This window comes from Choloepus didactylus, chromosome 17, assembly GCF_015220235.1.
Source record: "Choloepus didactylus isolate mChoDid1 chromosome 17, mChoDid1.pri, whole genome shotgun sequence".
NCBI lineage: Eukaryota > Metazoa > Chordata > Mammalia > Pilosa > Megalonychidae > Choloepus > Choloepus didactylus.
The window spans coordinates 67,552,069-67,569,339 of record NC_051323.1 but is presented as its reverse complement, the minus strand read 5'-3'; the positions used below and the strand labels follow the sequence as shown (position 1 = coordinate 67,569,339).

The 17,271-nt window shown below is 43.5% G+C and overlaps 1 protein-coding gene across 50 annotated transcripts in view; it reads right to left on the bottom strand.

Annotated features, from left to right (window-relative positions):
* Positions 1 to 17,271, bottom strand: part of MAP4K4 (mitogen-activated protein kinase kinase kinase kinase 4) — a 206,324-nt gene that overhangs the window by 7,788 nt on the left and 181,265 nt on the right. For 13 of the 50 annotated variants that reach the window (XM_037806473.1, XM_037806489.1, XM_037806482.1 and 10 more), the window contains 9 exons: positions 17,132 to 17,271; positions 16,280 to 16,377; positions 15,567 to 15,575; positions 13,962 to 14,137; positions 13,322 to 13,442; positions 12,045 to 12,236; positions 9,821 to 9,938; positions 9,337 to 9,507; positions 3,137 to 3,280 (listed from right to left, as the gene is read on the bottom strand). In XM_037806473.1, the coding sequence (XP_037662401.1) occupies positions 3,137 to 3,280; positions 9,337 to 9,507; positions 9,821 to 9,938; positions 12,045 to 12,236; positions 13,322 to 13,442; positions 13,962 to 14,137; positions 15,567 to 15,575; positions 16,280 to 16,377; positions 17,132 to 17,271 (1,169 nt within the window). The remainder of the gene's footprint in view (positions 1 to 3,136; positions 3,281 to 9,336; positions 9,508 to 9,820; positions 9,939 to 12,044; positions 12,237 to 13,321; positions 13,443 to 13,961; positions 14,138 to 15,566; positions 15,576 to 16,279; positions 16,378 to 17,131) is intronic. The other 37 variants (XM_037806486.1, XM_037806500.1, XM_037806488.1 and 34 more) reach the window with 7 other exon arrangements.

Sequence of the window (17,271 nt, the reverse complement as noted above, 5' to 3'; positions counted from 1 at the left end):
TTATTCCACAAAAGGAACCATTTCATACCAAAACTGACTCAGAAACTCAATGCAAGCTATGGACTTTTATACTCCCACAGAATTATCAACAGGTGCAGGCCTGAATTGGAAGGAAAGTTTTAAAAGACTACAGAACTCACACTTACATAGTCAGTCAGTATCAACAAATGACAAAGGAATACAAATAGCTGTACAAAAATACAACCATTAGAGTTTCTAAGATGCTTTAACATCTATAATGCCTTCTGATTCTCAAAATTCTCTCATTCTTAGGTATCACCTCCCATTTGACCAATGAGGAAATTCAGAGCACAGAAAGATTAAATAAATTAACCATGCAGGACTCAAATCTAGCAAATGAAAGCCACAAATTGGAGATATGTGCAACTTAAATAACGGACAAAGGATTCACATCTAGAATATGTAAAGTACTCCTATAAATTAGAAAGTGAGAAAACCCAATAGAAAAACTCAGTAAGAGGATAAGCAGAAGCTTTACAAAAGAGATCCCATAGACACATAAAAAGGTGCTTGATCTCAGGAGTCAATAAGGAAATGTGTATTAAAACCATGAGATACAATTTCATACACCTAAGAGGATGTAAAGACAGGTAATATCAAAGGCAGGCGAGGTCTGGGGCAACCAGAATCCTTATGAACTAGTGTTGTGAACTGCTGAAACCACTCAGAACGAAGTCTGGTGTCAGCTATGAGAGGTGGCTGTGCACACTCTCTCTGTAGGACCCACTTATTTCTCCAACATAAATGTGTGCACTTGGGTCCCCAACACACAGCAGGGATTTTCACAGCAGCAGTGTTCATAATGGTTCAAAAGAGGAAATGAGACAAATGCTAGCAACAGTAAATACACTTATAAAAAACACTGAAAAATTTACATCAATTCAGTTCAACAAAGACAAAACTAATACAGGGAGTTCAAATCAGGATAGTGGCTGCTTCTGGGGGGACAGAGACCGAGACCCGGAGGCCGCACGGCAAGCTTCTGGGTGCTGCGAATGCCGCCTTTCCTCACTGGGTGGGGCTCTCTGGATATACTCATCTTGTGATAATTCACTCAACTGTGCAGTAATGATCTGGGCACTTTCAGTATGTGCCTTAGGTGTCAATACAATATTTTAAAGTTGGGAATAATTTTTTAAAGTGGAGAAAATGCTCAGTAGAAGTGACATGAAAGGAAGGCTACATAATTTTCTGTGGAGGAATTTATTCCCATATTGTAAGATGTATTTATAGAAAAGAGAAGGAAATGTACTGAAATGCTAACAATATGTCAAGGGTTGAACTGTGTCCCCCCAAATGACACCTCCAAGTCCTAATCCTCATACCCGTGCACGTGACCCTATTTAGAAAGTTCAGGATCTCGAGAACAGCTGACCCTCCAGCTAATGACTGGTGTCCCTTTGAGAGTAAGGAAAGGGACGTCAGACACCCGACGACTGCGAGAGGGGGCCAGGTGACAGGGCCACCAACAAAGAAATGCCCAAGGCTGCCTGCAGTCACAAGGGCCGGCAGAGACGGAGAGATGGAGCAATGTCTCCCTGGGAGCCTCCAGAGCTGTGCAGGAGCTAAGTGCTGCTGTTTGAAGCCACCAAACTTGTAGCAGCCTGTCAAAGGAGCCCTAGGAAACCAATACAATTACTTATCGCTGAGATAGGGGACCGTTTTTGTTTTACTCTTCCTAGTTTTTTCTATTTTCAAAGCCTCCTAAAATGGCATGTGCAAACCATTAGAAAAGCTACTAAACAAAAAAATACAAAAAGGTGAGGAAAAAATTATTGCTGTTACCAGCTGATAACTGATCCCCATGATTCGTATTACATTGGATTAGAAAATGAAGTTTAAACCATATTTAGCTGCATATTTGTTATTTTTCCTCTAGTTTAAAGACTTATTCCAACAGTCAAGTTTTAAACAGCTATTTTCTTATCTAAGATGGGGACACTTTAGCATTTTAACAAACTGCCTTACTTAAAACCAAAAGTGTGTTTGAAAGTTGAAGTAAATATATAAATACATTAACAAACACAGTTGAGCTAGCGGATAATTAAATCAAAATTGCTGTTGATACCCTAAAGCCTATTTAAAGTCTCATAATTGTACATGCCCTCGGACCCATCAATAATGCAATTAGGAAATGATTATCCTATGCAAGACAGATATTGCCCAAAGGTTAAACAAGCTACAAATGTTTACATGAGGAAAAAATAAAGATAAACCTAAAGACCAACAACAGGAAATAAATGAATCAATTTTAATACAACCATGCAAGGAAATATTCTGTAGCCATTTGAAACAGGTATCATGGAGGACTATTTAATGACATGAAAAAAGCAGGCTGCCTAGGTGCAGACAAATATACTTCAAGACGAAAACAGGCCTGGGTAGGACCCGTCCCAGTTCTAGAATAGTTGGTTACCAGGGGCCAATGGATGGGGGGAGAGTTAGCAGCTATTTATTAACAGAGTATTTTAACATTTGTTGACTAGATGGTACCTGGCTGCCATATTATTCTCTCATTATTCTCTGTACATGTAAATATTGCATAACCATATTTTAGGCAGGGCTTTTTATCTTAAGTCTTTCTTTGGGTGTGGTGTGTGCCTAAAAAGGCTAGAAGTTAAAGACCAAAAGGTTTATTAGATTTTATCTCTGGATTATTTTACTTTTTGTTCTTCCTAGTCGCTTTTCTGCAGTAGCTCCTTATTTTCTACATTAACTACATATTGTATAGTTAAAGAAAAATGCTTTTTTAAAAAGAGAAACTCATACTAAGTTTTAACTGATTTAACGTAATAATTTTGCGATCAGGGCAAAGAGGGGATCCTTTTGCACGCACACACCTACCCACTGGATGGGCCGGAGCAAACTGAACAAGCAATGGCGGAGGGTGTAAAGGGTGTGCTGGGCTGGGTGGGAGGTGTAAAATACATGTGTGTACCCTTTTAAGTCTGCTTTTCAGAAGAGACAGGTTAAGTGTACATGTGTCATATCTGAGTAAAATTTCCTATCGCATTATTTTAGAGATATGCCATTTAACCATCATAGAATCTCTAGAAATATGCCCACGATACTACATATTCTGCTTTATTAACCAGACGTCAAGTAGTAATCTTACCGGATATTGTTACCAAGACGTTCAAGCCTTCAAGGACGTCCATCTGTTGGAACCGTCTTCGGTTGATCAGGGGATACACTTTCCCTTGGCCACTTCTGTCCAGCAGCATCAGGCCACTCTCTGTGCCCACCAACAAGTTCACCCCTGTTTCAAGAACACAGAAGGGCCTGTGTTTTATGCTGGGCTTTGCAAACACTCTGGATACACAGAAAGGTTAATAACACGTATTTGGAAAGCTGTGTGGTTTTCAAAATTCACCCAGAAAAAGAAATGCTTACAATAGTCAAAACCTGTAAACTGCAACCAAAGTTGCAGCAGATCACCCTGAGTTATGGCCTAGAAGACTGATGGTGCAATATTTACATAAATACAAAAAAGGATACAAGAAAAAAAATGAAGAGGCCTCATTTTCTTGATTTCCTTCATAATCCATGTTTCTAGCTCTTCCTAAGTTGCCCCAGTATGTCCCAAGTGCACCACCTCCTTGGTTTTACAGATTCTACGTCTCATCACACATTAGACACCTGTCCCTCAATCTCTTAGGAATATTCAACAGGTGACCTCCCTTCTGACCCATCTTGGCTCCTGAGCAGGTACTTTATGATCTTCTCTAGCTGCCTTTTTTTTTTCTTTTTGAGGTTTCATCCTTGTTTCCATGCACATTCTCTGCTTCTTACATAGAGATGTTTCCTTCACTCTACGTCTGATGACAAGCTCTCCAATCTAGGCTCTGTGAGTGCACCCGAGCCAGTAACTCCCAATTCCATACCCCGCCTTCCTGCTTTTCTGTCCACCACAGATCTCTACTGACACCAACTTCCTGACCTTTGCCATTTCTATCAACAGCAACCCCCACCCCCGGCCCATGACTCTTCCCCACAAATGAGCCAGACCAGCCTCGAAGCCGGATAACACCTCCCCTTCTCCACCACTTCCTCAGGCTTTTGCGATCTTACACTTGATGGATAGAGACCTTAACTGAGGTTGTGACAGTAGTCTCTTTCAACTTTCTCAAGATCTGCACATCAAAACATCAATTCACCAAGGATTCCTCAGACACTCTGAGCCATGCCACTTCTTCAACAACCGCACATGCCCTGCAGAAGGTCCAAGACTCTGCTGGGACCTGGAATTTACTTTTAAACAAAACCTCACTGCTACACAGACTCAGATGAGATGCAGTGCAGGTCTCTGCCTCCACCCCTTGCAGAAGCAACTACGCCCCGCATTCTGCCCCAGACAGACCTCAGCCACGTTTCCGCCCAGCGTGACTTTTCTCAGATAGTTCCCTAGGGTCTGACATAAGAGGAAGCAGCTTTAGAAAGTCTGGTGGAAGCTTCTACCTGCTTCCCATACAGTGATCTTTAAAATAAGAGTAGAGGAAAAATCCCTAGTCTCTAAAATACAATTCAAATATGATTATACATAGAGCATAAGGAAACTGGAGGCTTTAAGTGCATATGGCTTCTAGACTGGCCCTAATGGAACTTTCTGCTGCGACAGGTATGTTCTTTATCTGCATTGTCCGATACGGCAGACATCAGCCATGCGGATAGTGGGAATGAAGAACTGAACTTTCTATGTTAATTAAATTAAAGTTAAATAGCCACATGTGGCCAGTGGCTACCACATCACCACAGATAGCTCAGCTCTGGGTGTTACTGATGTTTTATAAATCAGGTAAGATTGTAGCTTTGAACTAGAGGCCATAGCCTGACAGAGTTTTTGTTTTGTTTTGCTTTGTTTTGGGTGTACGGGTGGTACAGCAAGTCATTATGTTTTTATTAGCAAGAAGTTTTTCTTTAACAGAAACATCAAACACATTAATCACTTAATGCTAAAATGAAAAACCTGCTGTCCATTTTTAAAAGATTTATTAACAATGTAAGAGAAATTAACATTTAATGTATATAGTGCTTCACTGATTTTCATATAACTTTACTTTAGAGGTTAGCCCTTGTGCCGGTTTGAATGTATTATGTCCCCCAAATGCCACTGTCTTTGTAGTTTTGTGGGGCAGACATTTTGGTAATGGTTGGATTTGCTTGGAATGTGCCCCACCCAGCTGTGGGTAATGATTCTGACGAGATGTTCCCATGGAGGCATGGCCCCGCCCATTGAGGGCGGGCCTTGATTGGTGGAGCTATATAAATGAGCTGACTCGGGGGGAGGGAACGGAGTGCAGTTGGGAGTGATGTTTTGAAGAGGAGCAAACTTGCTACAGAGGAACGTCCTGGGAGAAAGCCATTTTGAGGCCAGAGCTTTGGAGCAGACGCCAGCTGCCTTCCTAGCTAGCAGAGGTTTTCTGGACGCCATTGGCCATCCTCCAGTGAAGGTACCCGATTGCTGAGGTGTTACCTTGGACGTTTTGTGGCCTTAAGACTGTAACTGTGTAGCGAAATAAACCCCCGTTTTATAAAAGCCTATCCATCTCTGGTGTTTTGCATTCCACAGCATTAGCAAACTAGAACAGCCCTATGCTACCTCAATGGAGAATGTATTTGGACATTACTCTTAGTGGTTTCCTTCCACATACCTAGGTGAGTTGACTCTAAACAGCTTCAGAGTTATATGCAGAAAACACACAAAATGTCTTGACAGAGCTGTCATGAAAGAGCACATTACAAAGGTTCTGTTTTGTATAACATCTCATTTTCCTCAGCAATCTTCAATTCTGAGGGGCTAAAAAATTTACATCAAGAATCTAATAATTACTCAAAGTATAAGGCTTGTGAAATCTATCATTTATGGTTTCCAAAAACAAATACCATGAAAACATCAATTTCAAGATTTTATAGTAAGAAGGAAGAGAGGAATAAAAGGTAAAACTATAAAAAATTGCAGGTATTTCGGCACCTACACTCTACCTTTTAGTTCTCCATTATGTTTCCAGGAACTATAATTTTGTAGAATATCAAGGCTAACAGTCAAAAGAATACAGACAGTCACTGGGAAATTCCAAGCTTGGAAATGACAGGTTCATGAAAAACTGAGCTGCATGCCGCAATAACTTTTCACAAAAATACTTTAACCTTTTAGGTGTTATGTATAATTAAAAACCTCATAATACTTAGATTAGCATACCCTAAATATTCACAGGTGAGCTGCACTAAGAATTGCAATTGTGTTCACATGAATCTTGTGAAGGCTGAAGGGAAAGACGGCCAAGAGCCTTTAAATCTGATGATCAACCTTCTGCACTTTCTGTATCTGCTTCCTCGCCAGCTCTCCTTGACTGCTTGCAGTTTAACTTCTTTCCCCATCAGTGTACTAAACACTGCCATCAAGGCTCCACAAGTTTAATTGTCAGAGCAGGACTTCCTGGAGCTCCCACCCGGTCTCTGTGACGCCTGCGGGTTTCGGCACCCTACCTCAGCTTCCTGAAATGGGGACTGGTGAGACCCTCCGCCAGGCTCCGCTGACAGCCTTCCTACTTCCCCTTGGTGACCTCTTCTCTCCCCACCCCCATGGCTCTCCTTGGACTCTTTCTCATGGCTTCAAACTTTATCCCTACCAAGACAATACTGAAGCATTCTTCAGCCCTTTCCTCTCACATAGAAAATACTCTTTCCATCTCTAATTTCCTAGCAAACTCTTCCGTTTGGAAGTATAGTAGCACATAAACACAATCCAGTGACTTGAGCAGTTCCCCCTAAAATGCCCTTCTTTCTCAGAACCGTTACTGCTGCCACCCTCCTTCTGGCGTCTAACTCTGGAGTAAAATTCCTAACCCTTTCGAGCCACTGAGCCGCAAGGTCGAAGAACTGCAGTGTCCTCAAATACACCTGCACCTCTAATCTGCCTGCCCCACCACCAGAACAAATGCCGCTGTTCCTGTGGGAAGGCCGTTTTCCTCTCCCCACAGGGCCAAGCTGAATGTTCTCTCGGGCTTCAAAGGATCACACACAGCTTTAGCCTACTAAAATTTCTTCTTGGCTCAACTTCAACTCTTTTGGATAAGCCATTTAAACAGCATATCATAAACCACCTTGCTCTATTGTTACTGAGATATTTTGTGGCTATATCTTACCTCAAAACTGAAAAAACAAGTTGTTGTGCCTCTGTTTCTCTGTACTGACTAAGTGCACACTCTGGGTGGTGATGCAGAGAATGGCTAAGACACAGCCCCTACTGCTAAGGGTTCACATGGAGGGGAAATAAGTGCATCGATACTGACAGTGAGAGCGAAAGCCCTCAAAGTGGCAAAGTAAAAGCAGAAGGACGGCTCTGAGGAGGGCAAGGTCACACTGAGGTGGAAGAATCCAGAAAGGATCTAGGGGTGGATGCAGCATTGAAGACAGGGCAGGAATTGGGGGAGTGGCATCACAACTGGAGATCACATGGGCAGATTCAGAATGACAGGGTGACATCGGATGACAGTGAGCAAAGCTCAGCTGGCCTACAAGATAGATCTTCTGAACAGAAAGAGTTGGGAGTAACACTGAAAAGATCTCAAATTTCCAAGATGATGAAACTGTATTGTGGCAGGCAACAAGGAGCAACTAAGGGTTCATGGAAAGGGGGAGCCATCTGATATAAAACCATGTATTTGCTAAGCTACAACCGGGCATCTGCAACAGGCAAGTGACAATGAAGGCCTCAAGTGGACGGTGGCAGGAGGAAATAAAAGGAGTGAACAAATGTGAAAAACTGTGCTAAAGTGGAATCTAGTATATCCTTGAAAACGGATCAAAGTTGGATGGAGGGAAGGAGGAGCTGGTTCAGGGGCTTCCACTTTACATCCCTGGGCAGACAGTGGTTCCACTGACAGATATTAAAGGTCAGCCTCAGGGTACAGGTGGTGGGGGGAGGGAAGAGGTGCTTTCTTTACCATGTACTGAATTTAGAATGTTGGCAGAAATGTCCAAACAGCAGGTAAAAAACACAAGCTGGAAGATGGGGCTAGAAAGAGCTACGTGGACAACAAGAAGGGATGGGAACTGAAGGGCTAAGTCTGAGGGAAGCAAAGACAGTACAAGGTGGGTGCTGAGGGGCCGGGGGAAGCAAAGCAGCCGAAAGGACACTGTTCAGAGAAAAGCAGCAGGCTAACTCATCAGCAGCGGGAGCTTCTGTGAGAAGGACCGGCTCGGCCCTACCCAGCTGCAAGGGTGCAGTGAGCCGCCCAGAACACGGTGATCTCAACAATCGCCAACCAGCTCCTGGTACCTTCACCCAGGAGGTTAACAACAAAAAGACTTTACTATCCTTGGGGGCTGTCAGTAGTGATAAGGTGGAAATCCAGACCTCAAAGGAAAAAGGAGAAGGCAGTTTCTACGTTTTTTCCTGAGAAGCAACAGGCAAGGAGAGTGGCTGAAATGAGCGCACCCAAGACGGGTGAGGGAAGGGGGTCTGGTTCAGCCAGTGCGGAAGCTTGGCTGCGGACCTCAAGCCAACAGAGTTCATGTCTTTTATCCATTTATACTTGCAATGCAGAGGGAGTAACCCTTTTCTGGGTAGAAGCAGGTCCTTGTTAAAAATAGGATTAAAAATAACCTCAGGGTTCAGGCTGGAGAAGAACAAAAACGTGTGGGACTAGAAGACAAGGTTAGGACCAAAGGCAGGGTCCATCTGTGATAGCGAGGCAGGAGGACAGGGTAAGGGAAAAACGAGTTTTAGAGTGCAAGACAGAGGGCTCTGTGCAAAGCAGACTCTCAGTGAAGCAGACTCTCAATGAACAACTTCTCTGGTGTCTGAGGTTCACAAGATGCTACAGGTGTTCAAGAGGCCGAGTCAGCTCAATATTCCCGTTCGTGGACTCCCAGCACATGGCATACAGGTTTTAAAAGCTTCATTTGGATGTCAGGCCCAAGTCATAAAGAGCAAGGGAAGAAAAGCTGACTGGAAATATTTAAAGAAAAGCACATCAATGAAGTTCTTCATTCTTCCAATAAATACGGACTGAATGCCGTTCTCATTGTTTTATTTTTCCTTTTGCGTGATAAAGCGGGGACTAGTCATCCTTTACAGTATTGGACTGCCGTAACAAGTGCAAGTACATACATGTTCCAAGACGGCTGTACCAACGCACCACTCAGCCTACAGGAGAAGGTAAAAGTTACGGGAATCCCAGAGTCTTCCTTCTTCTTAGTCAACAGCCCTTCAAAAAACCCCGAACGATTCAAAGAGCACTTCTTCAGAAGACCAGCCCACCCTGCTCGGAGGAGGAATGCAACGGCCGAGGGCAGCAGCCAGGTACCCACCCCATAAGGCAGCACACAGGATCTCTGAGTTAAATCTCTTCTTGTACTTCCGAATCTCTGGGGTGTCGCTCTGTGGCCTAGTGTTGGTGGGGTTCACATTGACCACTGAGCCCTTCCGGGTAGGGTCTTGCCTCACGGCTTCTGGTCTCATTCCATCACAGGAAAACCCCACTGAAACACAAGACATTCGAAATTGCTGTCTGTGCATGCCGACACCGCCAAACCCACTCCACCCTGCCTTCATCTCAAGTAAATATTCACAGGCCACCACTTCATTAAGGAAAAGAAACTTGTAAGAAATGTATATGGAAAAAAGGAAATCGACTATGCAGTTTGTTGCAAATTAGGCACCGCAAGCGTGATGGGAGCAGTTTCTGTATCTAAGGTCAGTGCCTGTGAGCGGCCACCAGGCCGTGCCTGAGCCACATTCAAGAGCAACTCAAGTCCTGGTTATCAACTGCTTTCCTGGTGCTGCTTTACTTACCCACAGAAGTCACTGTTGTCCCACTAGATGGAGAAATCTGTAGTAATCTGGGGTCTATAAAAGGTGTAAAGGAGGAGGAAGATTTGTGTTTCTGGAGTGTGCTACTAGCGGACTGAGTCTGCAATGTAAATTTCAATTTTATTAATACAAACGACATTAAGAATGAATATAAAAAATATTTTCAATCCATTTCTATTCTACACTTTCCCCAACACAGGCCACAGCCCTCTTGCATCATTTCCCAACCAGGGCTCCTATACTTGGGCAGGCCACACCCCCAGGAATAGGTCATTTAACCTGCAACCATTTAAGAGCCACATCTCCTTTCTGAGTTACTTAATTTCTCATCTAAGACAAGGAATGCTACAAGGTACTAATGAAGTCTACACTCTTTGCTCCTTTTTAAAATAAATAATTAAATAATAATTTATTTAATTATTAAATAAAACTCCTAAAGGAGGTCTGAATATCTTGATCTCAATTCACCAACTTCTGAATTTAATCCACTGCATGCAAAAACAAAACAAAACAAAACAAACCTCAAATTAATCTATAATGGAATACTGGAAAATCTTTACTTTTTATTTTAAATTGAGCCTCTTGCCAGAAAGCTACAGAACTTCAGTCATCATCATTTAAGGTGCTGTTAAACCTATACCAAATGATGGCTCTCTAGTGAAAGGTACAGATGACAAAATAAGGCATATCGTTTTGGTTTTTTAGGAGCACTATTGTTTTGGTTAATAATGTAACTTAAGACAAAAAAAACCCACAAAGAAAGTGATACAAATTGTTAAGTGGAAATGTAATGATGATTAAAAACAAAACAAACAAAAATAAATCAACTTGCCAGTTTAGTAAGTTAAGGGTTATAGTAAAATACCATACATCAGAGCAAAATGGAACAAAGTTTAAAATATAAATATAAGGAGGAATGTAAGTGTAAGTGGAATATATCACTGGAGAAACAGAACATGTCTGATAAGTGGTTTTGTCTTGTACTATCTGGACCTGCCCCTCTGGGGATCCCTGAAAGTCACTCTCCTACAGCCTGTGCCCTCCTAGAGCTCATCAAGCTATACTCTTCTCCCCTGACACATCTGTGTCCTTGCAGACTTCCCTCCCCAGTACCATGAGCCAGTGGCCAATCCAGCCGATGGCCAATTTGATGCTGACCCTGCCTTGGAAGCAGTCGACTTGCCCCTGCTCCTGAAGGGGAGAGGATTATTCTGATTCTTTCTAACAAGGGAACCAAAATAGGAGCAGGCAGGCAGTTAAGACTGGCTGAAGCTACATGTCAGTTTCAACCTCCCTCAACTGTCAGGCAAATGCTTTTTAACCAAACTTCACATGACACAAGGAACGTGTTTAAGTCCACCTCACATGACATGAGGAACGTGTTTCAGTCCGGGGTGCTCAGGAGGGAGCTGTAACTCCACTTGGGGTGGAACTGCAGAGCCAGGAGCCCCCAGCCAGCACCCAGCCTGAGCACCACATGCACACGGGATTCCTAGGACAACTTTAAATGAAAAGCCCTCACCAACCTCTACTCTTCTAGTTTAACATTCTAATTTTGTAGATTTTTTGAAAAGTGTTTATTTAGCTTCTTCTTAGAATTTGATTGTGAATTTCAAGGAAAGATTCCTTTGAACAGGGTTGGTAAAAACAAATTAAGACTACCAACCAACTAACCAACCAACACCTCCCACCCACCCCACAAAACAAACAGACAAACAAATAAAATCCAGCCCTGTTTGAAGGAGATCCTTGTACAGGATAACAAGATTGTCCAAATAAGGCCAAGTCGGCTTAACCAAATTCTCATATATTTAAAGTAATCAGATTTTTTAAAAAATGAAAAAGGTGGATTCCACAAATGACTACAAGAATTTCATGCCAAATATATAATGGGTCTGAGAACACAGCAATCATTTTATTTAGATTTTTAAAAATAAATCGACTCAGTAAAGCCATGCAACTAAACTTATCTAGAGAAAAGGACACAGTGGACTGGCAAGTCTGGAGGGAAACTGATCTAGGGTTAAGGGATTTGTATGCAGCTCTGAAACATGTTACTTGGGGGTTGGGGAGAAGGGTGGGTGACAGAAGAAAGCAGGTGGATAGGGGAGGGTGAGGGGCGTTGGAAAGTTCTCCTCCGCCAACTAGCTACTAGGCCGTGCTGGTCTAACCCTAGGAAAGCAGCCAGCTGTGGCGCGAGACATACCTCGTGAGGAGTGAGCTTGTCCTGGGGTGTCTGTGGGGACATGGTGGGTGTCGGCTGGCTGGAGGATGGGGAGGAGGAGGTGGAGGAGGTGGAGGAGGAATGGCTTTGCTGTAAGAGATCTGGCAAGAGGTGAATGCGGCCGGCAAAGCCATTGCTCTCATGGTGGCTGGCACGCTTTTGGTCAACTGCACTCTGCAGAAAAAACAGGCACACTTGTCTCGCTCAAGTGCTGCTGACAGAGCCTACGATCCTACTGATTACTGACTCTACGGTGTTGTGTGACTTTTCAGATTCTGTCAAATGATTGAGGAAAAACCAGGGGCAATGAGCCCAGATTGCTCACACTTCCTAGGTTAATGTCTTTGAGCCATCAGAATTCAAAGTACCTTATCTGGTGGCTGCATGATTCGAGCAGCGAGTGTTTAATATGATTTATCTGCTACACTAACTGTTGTTACCAAAGTACCATCCCCTTTTTTTTTGTTTAATATCTTTTCTTTAAAGATAAAAGTACACTTGTTGCTTCTTCAAATCCTGATCTTTTCCATGTTCTTCCTACTTTCCATCTGAAAGCACTGCCTTAGCATGAAACACACTCAGGGAAAAGACTAACATACTAGATAGGGGTTCTGGTTCTAGTTAAATAAGCAAAGCCCCTTCATTACATGTAAGCTGAGAAGTGAAAAGACAGTTGTAAAACTCAGTAATCCAAACTGAGCACATCTGGGTGATAAACATTTAATTACTCAACAAGGGAGAAAACGAGCTTTGTGGAACATAGAAGAGAGGCCGCCCAACTGTTCTGCTCTATGAGCCTCTCCCTGTGATGCAGAGGTGGCTCACTGCCTTCAGTGGCTTCTGCCTGACGTGCCCGCTCAGCGCTGCAGCCCCGTGGCCCTTCAGGGTCGAGGGCTCTCTGCAGGGCAGCCTGGCCCCTTTGCCATGGCCTCGGGACCTGCGCCCTTACTCTGTGAGCCTGGGGAGACTCCCTGTGGCTTTTCTCCTGCTCAGACACAGACTGGGACCAGGGTGGTGCTTGAATGAGGGCTGCCATGAAGCATGCAGAGGGGCAGCAGCATGGGTGGAAGCCTACCAGCTCCCCACGGGGCATGCGGCACCCACCTGCTCCCTGACCCCCGACACTCTACCCTAGGGGTCTTGTTAACATGAAAACAGATGATGATGTAGAAACAGCATGAGTGAGTGAGTGGGTGAGCAGGTGGGTTAATGACTACAGAAAAGCTCAGCCTCTGACAACAAAGAGGAGACACAGGTACCTGGCGGACAATCAGAGTGCCCTCCTTGGATGGGGTAGTGGCAGGTTCACTCTCTACGTCATCGTGGACAAGCATGGTTTTCACTGATTCCGTTTCACCATTGCTCAAATTTAGAGATGACCTAGTGAGGCAAAATCCACAAGTTACGGGCACACTTCCAGGAGTCAAGGATATTTGTTTAGATTTTTCAGCTTCTCAAGGTCATAAGACAAGATCAGGTTACAGGTACAAAGAAAGGACTCCTCAAGGAAAGCAAGTCCTTATCCTTTTCCCTAAAACAAGGAATTTCCCATCAGCTCAGTTTGTTTTGAGCAAAATAATTAAAGTAAATACATACTGTTAATTAAAGTAGTTAAACTCAACTGAAATTTCCTTATCATTCAAAGTCTCCAATTAAAAAATGAAACTAAACAAAACAAAACAAAAGAGCAAGTATGTGCTGGAGAAAGGCACTAACACACACATGCCCGTGGACAGGGAAGGGGTAAATCCTTCAGGACTGCCTGCTGCTTAGTCCACGACAACTACAGGTAAATGTGCAAGGACACAAACAGATCTAGGGGGGAAGTGTCTGGTCCCAAGTGGAAAGAAGGCGCGGCGGGAACACTCTCGTCCCTGCTAAGATACGCCCAGGACTGACGCGGCTCTGGTGTCATCCGGTCCCGACGTAGACTCGTCAGCCCCTTCTTGTTCGACATCCTCGTCCTCTTCGTCCGTCGTCCCCGACTCCTCACTGGAGGAGGAGTAGTCTGTCACTTTGTGAGGCGGCCGCACGTCTTCCACTGCTCGCAGCTCCTTGGCCAAGGCAGTCAGATCCTAACACACAGGGTGGAAAAGGGAGAGTAAGCCAAGGGGAGGAAAACAAACAGTGGAAACAGAAAGAATGAGATGTTCTTTATTTTAACCATAAATTAAATAGCCACAATGTCGATTCTGTAGAACTTTTTGGAAAAGTATTTACCAGAGTTTCACTTGAAGGTGAGCTCTGAAAGCTTTTGATAGAAAAGAGTGTCAAAGATGTTGCATGTAAACTGATAGTGCTTTTTTTCCCCAAATATATCATTTTAGATAACATAAAGGAAGGCAGAGACCCTTGGACCCTGTTGCACTGACTCCTGCCTATATGACAAAGTCTTCTATTAAGAGGATTACCCAGAAAGCAACCTCTCAATTAAATAAGCCTGCTTTAAATATTTACTTTTTAAAGTAATTATTTGTATCCTCAAGTTTTATTTTGAAAAATTTCAAACCTACAGAAACCTGCCCGAGATTCACATCTGGTTTTACCAACTGTTAACAACTCGCCACGTTCCTGACACAGTAAGTGGAACAGTGGGGATGAGTGCTGACTGTCGTGGGGAGACAGCTGAGCTGACTTCACTCACTGCTTTCTACCTTGCCCACATTTCCCCAGAATATCTCTGATATATAAGAACATCAGAAAGGAAGAAAAATTCCACAGGAAAAGCTATCATTTAAAAGGGCTTCGTTTTCCTTTACTCATCTATATTAAGATACTTTAACACTCAATCCAATTAGTCAAATACAATTCAAGAGGGGTACCTAGTTCTACTCCACATTTTCATATAAAAGTCTATAGCAATCTACTTGGGAATTTTATTTGAAAATACAATAATGACTTTTTAACTTAAGTTAAGCAGTCCTGACTTCACTTCCTTCTTTTCCACAGTTAAAAACATCTTGTTGTTGAGCTTGACCCTGTGAAATAACAGTCCTCACACATGTGAAACCTTGAGCCCTGCTGCTATTTAATAGCTGTGGCGTTCTAGGAAGTTATTCAGAAAATTGTATTTAATTACCAAAATAACAACAACCATGCATGCAGCAAATTCTATGTGTTTAAAAAAGCTGAAGATGTTATTATTCAAAGGAAAGAATGGCGAGAATGTTGATGGCATAGGATGAGGAATTAAAGTATAAAATATTCTTCTCTTTAAGGGAAGCTTTAAAGAAGGATATGACACTGTCATCAACTATTGAATGACCATTATGTGGAAAGTATATTCTCATCAATCAGCCTAACTCTACAAGGGAGAAGCAAGACCAAAACAAAAACAAAAACAAAAACAAAACAAAACAAAAAGCTGAAGAGAGTTTAAGGGTCTTAAATTCTAGGAAAGCAGGTGAGCTGAGGAAAGAAAAGACGTGTGGCATGGATACAAGCTAAGTTTAGAGGGCAGTCAGAACGCTGCTCTGAGGCCAGCTTTCTCCGACAGGGGCTTACCACATCGCCCTGCAGCACAGGCGGTACCACCAGGTCCAGGGGCCGGCGATGGCCGAGAGGGACAGTGCGGAGAAGCGCCGCAGAGAGAAGGGGAGGGGTGGGGGAGAAGTACAGAAATCAATCCAAGCAGGCAGTCAAGACCCCAGCAGGTTTTAAATTCCACCGCGTATAGTCAGTTACAAAGTCAGTTAACAGAGCAGAGGCTAACGGGGAAGCATGAGAAGTGGTCACGACTAACACCCCAGGTTCCCAAAGGCAGACTATAAGCAGAGGAGTTCAAGAAGGTGATTTTTAAAAGTTTATTCTAAAAGCCAGTGTTGTAAAATGCCCCACTCATTGAGAGTAAGTCAAGGTTAATGCCAAGTGAATAGTAAAAGGCGTTTCTTCCTTTCGTGTTTTCCTTTTCAAAATATTTTCTTAGAAGGAAATTTCATTAAATAAAAACCAGGCTTTGTTGTGTTTCTTTATAAGGTATACAAAGCACAGAGCTGAAACCCCAGATAAAAGGTATTATTTGACCAAGGGATTTTTGTAGGAAACAAATGACTAAGGGAGGAAGGCACAAATGGGTCTGCAGTTTAGGCCATTCCTTGTCATCCCCCAAATCTGTGAGAGGTCCTTGGGAGGGCTGCAGGCCTCAGAGTATCACACTGGTAGCCGAAAGAGCTCACTCAAGCCTGAAACAAGTTAAATAGATTTTGAGCAATCCTTACAGCAGGTTTGAGAGGTCTAAAGACTTCCTTTTTATCATCAGGTTTTTTGGCTGCATTTTCAAGGCGCTGAGATGGAGAGCCTTCAGATTTGGATGATGCTGTTAAGATTGAGAGAGACAAAGAAAGGCAAATAAACACTGAAGTAAGCATTCAAAGCGTTCCATAGCCATTCCAGGCCACCTAGCGTTGTGTTGCCTTTCTCTCCACACCCCTCCCCCTGCCCGCATCTGTTAGTCCCACCCAAGGTGGGGTCTCCACCTCAAGTCTGAACTCCAGGACAAAAGGGGGTCCCAGGAGATTCCCAGGCAGCCTTTCTGATTCCCTGCTTAGAATCCTGCCTCCCGCATCACACTCCACTGAACACATGTTCACAAGTGATTCCTCATCATGTTATGTCAATAATGTAGTGGAGGGAATTTCCACTCATCTCTCACTACGGGTGGGTTACAATAACCAATACTGATGACAGTATAGGCCTGGAGTCTGGTAAACATGGACATTTAGCTACTTACCTCAGAAAATTTACCTAATCTGGCTATATTGTAGTTTCTTTAATCTGTAAAATGGGGATATTTATACCCCATGGAGTTACAAAACGGTTAAATGAGACATGCACTTAAAAGTGCTCACAGGTAGTGCACAGAAGCTCCTGAAAGTAGCTCTGTATTTTTAAAATTTTGATGACTGTTAGAATTACTAACAACCTAAATGAAACACTGTTTTCTGATGTGCAGCTGTGTGCAAACCACAGGTCTTTTTACATGATTAAGGAGGACTCCACACAACTGATGACAGCCCAGCTCCCACCCCCCCCACCCCCCCACGCAGAAAGGAAAAGGAAGGCCATCCTACACCGCACTCTGAAGCGCTCCCCAGAGCCGCTCTGAGAGCCGGGCTGGGACCCCGAATTGCTGGACCCCGAGGAACTGCCGCTGCCGGGCCTGGGCACCAGCTTCTCCACTCTCTCCCATAGCAACCTGGGCTCGATACTG